Raw genomic sequence first — 12,582 nt, forward strand, 5'->3', positions numbered from 1 at the left:
TTCATTGCAGTGTCCCTAGCTTAAAATGGATGGCGCCGCTCCAAGTAGCACAACTCTTCCGTGCGAAAGCTCACTCCTCACAGCAGTGCGGTACCCTCCTGTCTTCTGTGTGAAACATTTGTCTGATTTTGTTTTAAAACAATTGCAGCCAGAAGACCCTTTCCAGCTGTCAAACTGCTAACATCATATCCTGAGACCTAAAAGCTGCTGAGCATTACAGCTGTCAAATATTTACCCATTCATCTAATTTCCTCACCACGTTGTGTTTGTGTGCCTCTGCGAGAATGAAGTTTGATGTTTACACTATGATCTCGTATTTGTAGCCAAGCGGTTCTGTTCGTGGCCAGCAGTCGTCACGAGAGAGAGAGAGACGATTAGGAGTTGCTGGGTTCAAAAAAGGGGAAATGGTGTATCGGGGCTTACTGTGAATTTAAATGGGTTACAGTGACATTACTTTTCTAGACTTAGAAGCGTTTCTGGCTCTGCCCACTTCCAAGGAACCTGCCAGTGAGGAGCTCGTGGGTGCGCTTGAGACGGGGTTCTGAACCCAAGCCCGTTCTGATGGCACACACAAAAGAAAATTGAACGATGTATAAACCCGATCAGAAATGGATGTGGGATTTCTTCCAAGACCCCAGCTGACATGCTGCTATCTAATTTCCAGTCTGCGCTGTGGTAGCCGCTTCTCCCTGGGAATTATGGATCATGGCAGACTGTCATTTATCACTAAACATGTAATGAATTAAAGAGGAAGCAGCACTGACCCCCCCACCCTGCCAGGATCCTATTAAGCAGCCAGGCAGCAGAGCTGTGATGTTCTCTACTCGCTGCTGGGTGCTGATCGTAGAAGACAGGCATGAGTCAGAACAAGACCCCCGGCCCCCCTGCACTTCCACCAGCCTCACCTCATGTCCCGGCCTGCCCCCGGGAGGACACACAAACAGCCTGTTAAACAGACCACAGCATTAAAGAGAGCACTTAATACATTTCAAAGAGTGCGGCAGAGGCTCAGGGGAAAGCATCGCAGCCCGGCAGGTGTCCATTTCGCTTCTGTAAACTGGCTGCTGTGCGGAGCTGTGCTGTGCTGTGTTGCCCTGTGCGTCATTCCTCCTCAGCCACGCTTACAACTCGGATCTGGAAGTTCTGCCCCCAAAATGCTGGAATTCCTTTGCCAAAGAAAGCATGAATCGTACTTCTCGCAGTGCTTTTAAATCAAGCTTGTACCCTTTTTTAAAAGGGTTGTTAATGTTGCTGTAAAGCACTTTGAGATAACTGCTTTTAAAGGTGCTATATATAATATATGTATTATTATTATTATTATTATTATTATTATTATTACTTAAATCATGTTTGAGCTTCATTATCCCAGTCAAAGCCTTCTGAAATGGTCTAACAGATGACTTGGAACTCAAAGATGTGGCTTCTTTATTTGTTTAAGGCACTGAAGAAGATCAATCGTTATTGTTATTATCAGTTATTATCATTATTATTACTACTTTATTAACAGATTTTATCTTAAAAGGCAGAAACATTTTTGAAACTCACTTTAGAAACTTCTGGTTTAATTTAGCCTTCTCGTCTTAGAAACAGTCACTATAGCGAACAAAGTAGCTGCAGGTTCGATCTTGACACCAACTAGAAAAATGCACCATCCTTTAGATACATTTTTATTGGTATTTAGTTTTATTATGCACTATATCCCATATAGCATGTTGAAGTTCTCAAATGTTCTCCAAAGTAAATTTGATAGCACCCAGGAAAGAGCCTATAAAGGATCTCTTCTTTGCCCCTAATTTGTGGTTCACAGGAGGATAGGAAACTGATTGAATATGTTTAGGTAGCCATTGAGCGCCACCTTGTGGACAGATATACAGGCGCAGCTCCTGGTTATTGCCAGCTTTGCCGTTGTTTTTTTGATGCGCAGTTAGCTTTCTGTTAGAAGAAAACCCTGACTCAGCACCCAGAGAGCTATATTTGTTCGTTTACAAGGGTGCTATCTCACACTCACCCCTTTGAGTACAGAGGTTAACTGTCTCACTGTCCTGCCAAATACCGGACTTTGGATCTATTACAGAGATAGGATTTCAGAGAGTGATCTACTGAGTCCATTGTGTAGGAGTATTTTTGCACAAGGTAATATTTTCAATATCATTGCATGGTAAACATTCACAAGGTATAGATTATTAATATACACAATATATAAGCTTCGTTTCACAGTACATGTTAAAAAAAAAACACACATGTTGACCTCTAAGATAATGAAGAATTCTTTGAAAACATTTCCTGAGATTTGGGCATGTTTGTGTATCTGTGAAGGGCAGGCTCAATAGATACGCTTCATAATAGAGTAAAAACAGGATACATACAAGCTCATTTCCATTATATTAACTTCATTTTTGTTACATATCAATTACCAGAGGTTCCAGAGATTTTATTGACCTTCATAAAATGACCAAGAGAGGGGGAAAACAACACTTGACTTTGCTATGGCAACCGACTTTTCAAAACCCTCTCTGCGGACACAGCCCTTACCCTGTTACTCAGACTCTCTCATATACTCTGACCTGCTGCCCCCTTGCAAGCAGATTCAGTACTCCTGGGCATCGTGAATTTCACTCCTGAAATTAACATCTCTCCCTCTAGCAGTTCATCATGCACGCAAACAGAGCTGATTAAAAAAAACGGCCAAACAATGCGAGTTCTACAGTCTTTTTGTAAGTTGTGACTTTCTCTAGCCCTTGCTTGAGTTAACTGTCTGGTACAAAGAGTCGAGCTCTATCTTTTCCTTGTTTTAGAAATTCTAGAATACTTATCTCCCCACCCCCGTCTTTCTGTTTACTATCATTCCTGACAGATTTGTTGCACCCCACCTGCAGTGGGCAACCTTTATCCACTGGACAGAACTTGGAGTCACTTAAATTTCTCTGATGAATCTCTGGCAACTTCTTTATTCGCCTACAGCTCTGAGAATGTGTCAGACTTTCCTTCTCTCCTAGCATTCGTGAAGCAAGTTAGCGATAGAGCTTGTGGACTCAAGTACTGGCGAAACTCCGAGGGGCTCATATTTTGTTGGCGGCCGTGCACCCACAGTGAATGTCGGCATTTAAGAGAATTGTAGGGGCTGGGGGGTTCAGGCAGCAGACGGACCTACCTGCACTCAACATGTGTCTGCCTCTCTCCTCAATAGAAGTGGACTCAAGAGGGCTGTCTTTCTAACAAAATCAGTTTTAGGGTCGTTATTCAATTACCCTGACATCCAGCCATTCGCTGCGGCTAACTGGATTACGGTCATTATAAAGAGATTAGCTCTAGATTCAGACGGAGGAGGAACAACCAAACAGCCTGAGACTGCCCTTCCTCTCTGTTGATGGACTGTGGCAAATCCCGTAGTCTGGAAACAAAACACAAAAAGATCATTTCGGGTTTAGTCCTGCTAGAGAACGGAGGGTTGCACAGCCAACGCCTAATGGCTCTGTCCAAAAAGAGTGTGCATCCTTTTGGTTAACTCAAAAGAATGCCAGTCAAGCCAATCAACAGCTGTGTGTACCACCTTCGCCATATAGGGGTAAAGTGCGCACTGTTAACTCTCGGTTTTCTGACGAGGCATTGCTTGTGAGATCTTTAGCTCTCACTATTGGTTACCATCAATGTTTCTTTCTTTTTCTCTAATACATCACCCAGAAAATAAACACAGTCGGCCCCCTCCCTTCGGTCTCCCATCCTCTTTGAACACTATCCCCAGTTCTTCCCAAGAGCACGATGGGAGTTTGGGAGACGTTCGGTGGGAGGTAGAGAGGTAGACTGGTTGATGTGGTTTACCGAGGGGCACAGAGGGTATTGAGTGACCTTTGGCCCCTCAGAAGCCCCCTTCCCCTTTACTCAATAAGCAGCGAACCAGCCCACATCAAGGCTCTTCCTTTCCGGACCCTCGGCAGCGGCAGTTGAGCTCCCAGAGTGTCTGTGCTGCGGTGGCTGCTTTGTAGTGACCGCACTCCCCAGGCAACAGGCCATTAGCTTACTGCAGCAGCCTGGGCTTTGCACCGTTCATTAATCGCCTCTTCCTATCCCTTCTGCATGCTGTTTTTTTTTTTCTCACTTCTGCAAAAGTTTGATCTTTTATAGTAGTGTCTCCACCACTAAAAGTGCAGAGAGACTGGCATAACACACACACACACACACACACACACACACACACACACTCTGACATGCCAAAAGACGGAGAAGACACAATGTTGTGGAGGTTTTGCTGCTTTGTATTCAGCTACAAGAGCCTGGCCATCACTAAAAGCCTCGGCCCCTGCAGTTAAAACATTAAATGCTCAGTCGCCTTGGCATGTCGGGGCGCTTAACGCTGGCTGTGTGGCGTCTTCCTCCAAAGAAGACCCAAAGAGGGAGATGGCATTCTCTATGGCACCTTCTCCAGCTCCAAGTGCCCAGAGAAATGGGAACAATGTGGCTTTAATCACACGAGGGTCTCCATCTCTCCGTGAAGGGAGCCTTAATTGGCAAGGCTGCACACCCCTGACTCAATCTGACTTGCAGTCTAACCCGTCCTGGCCTGCTCCTCAGATATCTCCCCCCTTGGTTACCGGCACCTTTTTACAGACGCGATCGCCGCACAGAGTTAATTGGGGCTCCAACCGTGCAGCCCTAAGTTGCCATAGTAACACAGTCCTGTAGCAAAGCTGGAGGAAAACTCCTGCCCTTGTTCCCCTTGTAATCTTTTAAATATTATTTATTGGCGCTGAGGGACCCCTGACGGGAATGGAGAGGGCAGGAGCAGGAACAGCCGACTCAGCTGCTAAGCGACTCCGAGCGGCCCTTCTGCAAAGCGTGTTTAATTCCATTCCCTGATTAGCTGGTACATCATCTTCTAATGCCCCCCCCCCCCCAAGCTGCTTTTTTGTATTAATTATCAGGGAGAAGTAGCACGGAACCTTCAATGTGCTGTACAGGTCTTGTCGATGGACTGTGGCTTTCGTTATTTAGCTTTTTCTGATCTGTTTACGCATTTTAGGTGTGTTGTGGACAGACGCATGTACGCGGAGTCGGGGCGTCTTCTGGCGACTGACGTTGCATGCCAGTAATAATTGTTACTAAAAGGCTGTTACATGGTTCCAGTTGGTGCAGCAGAATGAATAAATAAAAAAGCTAATTGCAGAACAGGAAAAAAAGTGAATTATCCAATAACAAATAGCCCACTATGCCCAACCTCTATAACATTTTTTTTTTTTTTTTTAAATTCTGTAACTCATCTAAATTTGTTCGACATTTTGTGGGACCGGGGCCAAAAAGGCTTTTATAACCATAAAGGTTATGGATTGGGATAAATCACATTAAACTGTCCAATTTAATTAAAGTATCGACAAAACATAATAGATACTTACAAGGGGGGGGAAGTATTTCCATTTATAATTTCCATACACTTGCGCTTTCATTGGACCAGTGCAGGAATGTCAGGGATTTAGCAGAGAACTCTAAGTACCCGGGGGAGCATTTGAGCCCATTTACAATGATTTAAAAGCTGCCTTTTCGTTTTTCTTTTTTCTTTTTTCTTTTTGAACTGTGGGACAGGCTAATGAACACAGCGCTCGTCTCAGTTGAGCTTGCATCAGCTCGTGGGATGATCAATAGTGGAATATTTTTATTCATAAAGCAGTAAGTTAATTAAATCAAGGAGTCTTTGAGGTAAATGTAGACACTAAGCAAGGGCGGGAAGTGAAATGGCTTGAGTAGAATACAAATCAAGCCCACAGAGCTTTGGTCATCACTAATGCAGTCTTTTTAAGTCATCCCCCTTTTCACTTTTCCAAAAAACATGAAAGGTGATCGAGGGTATCCAATTTTCCTTTGGGGTCAGTTGTCTTATACTAAGTTTCAGTTAAAGGTAGTCTTCGTATCACTGAAGACAACTGGCATTTGAAAGAGTCTTGAGTCTAAATTAGGAATACAACCCTCTGTGCGTGTCTGGTATTTTTACCACCACCTAGAAAGTAACCCCCATTCTCTTTCCAAGGTACATTTTCATTTCACAAGCTGCTGGTGAGAACCCATAAATATGTTATTCCTTTGGTGAATGAGTGCTGGGTTTGTACACAGCCTGATTTTGCAGGCTTGCACTTCTCTGAGCGGAGCAATTCCTTTCTCTTCTTTGATAAAATAAAGATGCAGCCAACCACAATGCATTCTAATTATGCAGCCCAAACGCTTAAGCTTCATTCCCAACGAGCATACTTCTTTATGCTTTAGGCTTAATTAAGAGGCACTGTCATCTTGTAAGCCAATTACAATTTAAAGGTCTTCAAGCACAGAGAGATCCATAATGTTTTACTTTGACTGCTTCTAAGAACGGAGCTGCAAACCACTTACTGAAACTCTGCAGGACAGCCAGAGCACACCGAGCTGAAATTTAGCAAGAGTAACTGGTTTAGCCAGGCAAAAACAAATCTTAATAGATTACAAACTGATGTTGAACAGAAACGTTGTGTACTTGGTTTAAGATTAATGGTAGATTCAAACCATATCCAGTTGAGGTTTCACTAATCAAGCAAACTGTTCAATAAGTCAGAGGTATTAAAGAACACGGAAGACGCATTGTTGTACCATTCACTACAAAGCACACACTGAAAATGAAATAATAATAATTGTATTGATAGGTAACATTTGAAATGATTAATTAATAGGTTTTATTTAAATATATATATATATACTGTATACCCACACACATTCTTCAAATTCACACAACTTCCTTTCTTACTAAAATAAAAATGTTGTATAATATTTTGAATTTTGTTTTTTAATCTTCACAGGGTCCACACTCCAAAACATTATTTTTCATAAATTATGTATTTAATCAATTCAAAAACATATTTTGGCCATTAGCAACTACAACAAACAGTATTGCAAGACTGTTAGAAAGGTGTCAATGGATAGGAGGTTGATTGGTTGAAGAGGAGATGCTATACCTGTCCTGTCTCTGCAAAATGTATTGGGCAATGGTGTCTGAAAGCCGTCTTTACCCTGTCAGCACCTATTAGTTTCAATCCAATGAGGGATTTTGTTATAGGGATGAAATAGGTTCAAAAAGAGGGGAAAGATGGAAAAAGGAATGAAGGCAAATTCCTATCTGTCAGTCTGCTGCTTGAAAAATGGGCTTCAATTATAGGTTCTATAATTGCCAGTAATGACTGATCACTTATACCGACACACTGATTCTGTTTTTCTCCTGCTAATTATATATATATGTTTTTATGTAAGTCAAGGAGAATATAGAGAGAAAGGCGTCAACCAGAGACTAAAAGCTTATCGCCATCCCAGCCTTTGCTGTATGATTGTTGTGCGTTCGGAAATCAAGCAGCGAGCCTAGGACGAATTAATGGCTTGCGTGTGCTGATAACTGGCATTTACATTTCACCTCTTTTGTGACATTGTCGGATTTCATTTTCCAAGCTCTACAAAAGCCGGGACATGGGAAGCAAAAAAGGGGAAGGATTGGTTCATCAGAGGATGCGGCACTTGAAATTCAACTCGTCGTGTAGATAATAGTTGGCACTCTGCTGCCAAAGAGAAGAAGAAGAAAAAAAAAAAAAGATGAATAACTAAAGAAGGGCCAGACAATTTGGAACTAGCATCAGCAGCTGGGGCACTGTACTTTATTGCAATGTGATAAGTGAGTGAGAGAGAGAGACTGATGGCTATTCTGACTTACCAAGACAACGTTTAGGATGACAAAAAAAAATGGAACGCCTTCCAAATTTCACCTTATAAAACATCAAGGCAGCCGCTCTCAAGCTTTTATTTCATTAGAATGTGTTGTACATTTTTAACGTAGACCTTCAGAGGGAAGATCTATGAAATATATTTTTCCAGTATGCCACACACATACTAGGGAGCGGGAGGGATGTTCTTTGTATAGAGGTGAAGAAAAAAGACAGAATATACTTCAGGCTTCAGCCCTGGTATCCTATTGATTTACTGTCAAAGACTAATGTTGAAGAAGCCTTCCCCGGCACCTGTTTAATGTTTAAAGTGTTCATATTCACTTCTTATCCTTCTGTAGCCGTACAGCACAAAAGCCATCTATTGGTTTCACTATACACTCTGCTCTAGACTGCTTTCAGAAAATAGCTCTTACTGTACAGTGGGGGTGCAACTTCCTACTGATACAAAGTCAAAAATAACATCATAACTGCTAACACGCTCTCTAATATTATTGTCCTAATAGAGTAAAGTGATGCTTTGCAGTTTCATTGTGTTGTGTTCTTAGCTTCCCTTCAAAGGCACCATTAAAGTGGATTTTATTTAGCTTCTATGCTCTTTTCCCCTGTCTGTTTCAGTCCTATTAGATATTATATTATTGATATTGTAGGCGTTATTATACATGTAAAGATTATTCCAAGACTGAATACCTATTAAGGATTAGTGTTCGTATTCTTATACTTAGTATATCAAGTAACAGCGTAAGTATTGTTGGTATAATATAATTCTTAGTAGTAGTGTAAGGATTAGTAGTGTTAATGTTTGTAGAAGTATAAATACAAATGTTAGTTTTAGTTTAAGTATTAATAATAGCATAGGTGTTCATATTAGTGTAACCACTATGTAAGTGTTCAGTGGTCGTGTATGGATTATCACTAGCATGGGTGTTTGTGAGGAGCCGTTTTCTCCGCTGCTCTGTGCCGCGTGTTCTGGGGAGTGCGTTTGCGTGTCCGGCTCTGTCTGCTCCCCCCGTGTGACTTTGTTTTTTTTTTTTCAGCCAGCGTGTATTCCTCGGCTTTTATCAGTAATATGTTTCAGTGCTGCCAAGTTGTCTGGACATGGGAGCCTTTAATGGAATCAATAGGGAGAAGTCTTGTAAGATTTATGGCAGCCATCCTGTGAGTCAGGGAAAGGAAAGCAAAAGGAAAATAAAATTAATTACATTGACAAGCAGATTGTCACTGGCGAGAGAGTGATGCGCTCGGTCGTGTTTCAAGCAGCTTATGCCTTGGGACTGGAGGTGGAGGGTGGCGGGGGACGCGGGCTACATGCAGTCTGTCTGTGTGCAGCTTTCCGCCTGTCTGTCCTTCTTAGTGTTTCATTTCATCTTCCATCACTTCCATGTTGGATTATGTTACATTTGTTGTTTAGTCATATTTTTAAGATGTGACTATATGTTTGCACTTACTTGTAACTTGTAAATGTTACTTTTAACATTTATGGCTGGTTTCACAGGCTCTGATAAGCACTAGTCTTAGACAACCTATAATAACATTGATTACAGCTAACCTGGGTCTGTGAAACCAACCCTTTGTTGCTTGCTTATAAAATGTATAATTGGTTCATGTATGGTTTCATGTGTGTGTGTGTGTGTGTGTGTGTGTGTGTGTGTGTGTGTGTGTGTGTATGTTTTCTGTTATAAAGATTAGATGTGGTTTAGCCTCACAACTTGGCAAGTAATTTGATATAAAATAAGAATTATACAATTATCATTAACAATAATAATAGCCACAGTTAAGTCTGATTTTGAAGTTGGTCATTTCCATTGTTGTAATTATGGTTATTGTTCCCCAGCTCCTCTTTCTTTATGTAAAGTTGTCACTTTGGCAGGACAGACTGCACTTGAAAGTTTTTTTTGTTGAAGGACACAATAAAGCAGAAGATGCTCTCAATGAATGCATTTTTTGTTTGAGTGAAAAACAATAAAAAAAGTAATTGACAAAGCAAACAAAACAATAAAATATTTATTGCAGCTTGACGTCCTATAAAACATGGCTTCCCTCTAAAGTTAATATAAGTGATGTAGAAACCCTCTCTGGGAGAAAATAAAAAAATAAAATGCTCCATAAAAAAAACAAGAATAAAAAGGAAGAAAACTAATTTGAAAATGTAATTACAAGAAACCAGGCAGTTCTTTGGGTTTTGTTGTCTAGTTTGCATTTGTGCCACCTAAATCTATGCTGGAATAGAGGAATTAAAATAAATATTTCATGATCCATTTATACATTGGTTACTTTTGTTTTCCAGGATGTACTACATGTTCTATAGGTGCATTAATGGTTGTAATCTTTCATTCCCTGGGTAAACCCCCTATTGAAAGCAGGAGTCTGTATTTTTCTTGGAAATATCACCATTTGTTGTGTATTACAAAGAATTTCACAAAAAACAGTTCAGATTAGTTCCCATGCACCTCTCACAAAAGGTGGATATATTAAACTATAATAGATATAAAAAAACGTTCTATTTATTTATTGTTTTATACTTTATACTCATTTTCTCCCAAAAAAGCACTTATTTTTTTTACCAGAAACAGGGAACTTAATACATTTCATTGTTTAATGCTCTAAGAGGAGACTGCTGGCAATATCACACTTAATACATCATAACAGGCTGGGGGTTGAGCTAGCCTCAGCAGAATTTCACTGTTTTTGGAGTCATGCCTGTTTGTTTACCACCCAAATTTGTTGTAGCAAGGTCAGGGAGGTTAACTCAATCTGTGTTCTGCCTTCATTATATGTTACAGCCATGAGAAAGAGAGAGAGAGTTTGTGATTATGGTACAGACATTCCATATCTCATTTGTTTCCTTCTCCCTGTAATTGCATTCTGCTTTTCAAAATTACATTTGCCAGCAAGGATCCACAGACAAACAAGCTTAATAAAGTTAAACAAAAACCATTGTGACTTGTCAAAAATAATTTTGTTTGTAATAGAAGGAGACAGGCAGGGTGGGGGGCGGGGGGCTACAGTGTTGTGCCAATCCCTGCCTCATTGTGTGTGTGTGTGTGTTTAGTAGTTAGGCTGTGAGACACCCTTCCCATAGCAAGTTGCATTGAAATATAAGGACGATATACTATAAATGTTCAATAGAGTTCGGTTGGGACCTCTGCACATACCGTATAGCAGTGTGTGGTAGCCAATGAAGTATTGACAAAGGTAACTCATTAAATCACACCCACAGAGTCCAGGCAGATTCTCAAAAAGAGATTTTGGAACGAATACATCTGCCTTTTGTATTATGAAAGGGTTTTAAAAAATCTTTTGCCAATGGTCTGTCTGTATTTTTCTCTTCTACAGGGACCTAAGTGAGAACCAGATTCAAGCAGTCCCTCGCAAGGCATTCCGAGGGATCACCAACGTCAAGAATCTGTGAGTTTGACAGTGTGGCGGCGCACCCGCTCCCTGCATGCGCTCGTTCAGTGAGGTTTTCTTGTCATCTGTTCCCTAGAGCACTGTTCTCCTTTTCTGCAACAAAATACTCCAACTTTGCACACCTACATTTGGCCATATTTGATCATTCTTCTTTTCAAAACTGTTCAAGCCCTGTCAGGTTAAGGGAGCGTTAATGGACAGCAATCTTGAAATTATGCCACACATTTTTAGATTGGATTTAGGTTGGGGCTTCCTTAGCTGCTCCAGTGTACTTCTGGCTATATACTTCTGGTTGTTGTCATGCTGAAAGCTGAACTTCCATCCCAGTTTCAACTTTCTTTGCAGAGGGCAACAGGTTTTCCTCAAGGACTTTTCTGTACTTTGCTCCATTCATTTTCTCTTTTATCTTGACAAGTTCCCCAGTCCCTGCCGATGAGAAATATCCCCACCACCAGACTTCACAGTAGGGATGGTGTTCTTAAATTGATGCATGGGGTTGGGTTTGTGCCAAACATAATACTTTGCATTTAGGCCAAAAAGTTATATTTTAGTTTTGTGAGACCAAAACACTTTTTTTTTTTTGCATACTTCAAACAGGATTCAAGATGGGTTTTCAAGAGTACCAGACAGGCCAGATTTGAATAGTGTTTAAGATGTTGTTGTCACATGCACACTTTGACCAGTCTTGGCCATAAAAGCCTGTAGCTCTTGCAAAGTTGCCACTGGCCTCTTGGTAGCCTTTCTGATCAGTTTTTTCTTGCTCAATCATCTCGATTTTAGAAAAGGTTTTCTGTCCTATTCTTTCTTTTCTTCCTATTACTCTTCCTGACTACATGCTTTCCTATTTGCCGCCGAACTGAAAGAAGTTCAAGAGTGTGAAACCTGTGCTAATCTAACCATTGTTTGCTCAATTACCGAGAGACAGCAAGACAATACAGTACTCTTGTATGAGACCGAAATTATAATGCAAATTGTATTGTGCTGCCTCACAGTGCCGGAACATTACGGGCTGGCTTGGGAGCGTGAAACCATGTGTGCACTGTGTTTGCTTGGGCCTGCGCCACCGAGAGGCGGAGAGGCCTGTGGATTCATGCTGAGAGCTGGAAGGTGAAGAGCAATAATTAGCACAGAGCTAGGAACAAGAACTTGTGGTTGGGGCCGAATGATAGACTGAAAGCTTCCATGGTGCAGTGAAGAGAGAGGAAACCTTGAATCTCCTCTGGCATGTCCTTAGGAAACTATGTGCCAAAAAGAAAGATCATCTCCCAGAATGTAAAGAGAACTCCTGTTGCAAGGCAGGGTGAGCCATTTCCAGTTTTGAAAGGAGTACCTTGTATAAACCAACAGGGGCTGCATTTTCTGCACTGGCTGCCTTATTATCAAGTGAAACTTTTATATTTTTATTTGTATAAATGTTTCCATCGCCTATGTGCATTTCTAGACGGCCATGTTT

The 12,582-nt window shown here is 41.2% G+C and overlaps 1 protein-coding gene across 2 annotated transcripts in view; it reads left to right on the forward strand.

Moving 5' to 3' along the window:
* The window catches only part of slit3 (slit homolog 3 (Drosophila)), a 161,664-nt gene that overhangs the window by 84,188 nt on the left and 64,894 nt on the right, over positions 1 to 12,582 (forward strand). For both annotated transcript variants that reach the window (XM_066716503.1, XM_066716504.1), the window contains exon 5: positions 11,055 to 11,126. In XM_066716503.1, coding sequence (XP_066572600.1) covers positions 11,055 to 11,126 — 72 coding nt within the window. The remainder of the gene's footprint in view (positions 1 to 11,054; positions 11,127 to 12,582) is intronic.

The sequence above is a fragment of the Amia ocellicauda genome, chromosome 11 (genome assembly GCF_036373705.1).
Source record: "Amia ocellicauda isolate fAmiCal2 chromosome 11, fAmiCal2.hap1, whole genome shotgun sequence".
NCBI classification, from domain to species: domain Eukaryota; kingdom Metazoa; phylum Chordata; class Actinopteri; order Amiiformes; family Amiidae; genus Amia; species Amia ocellicauda.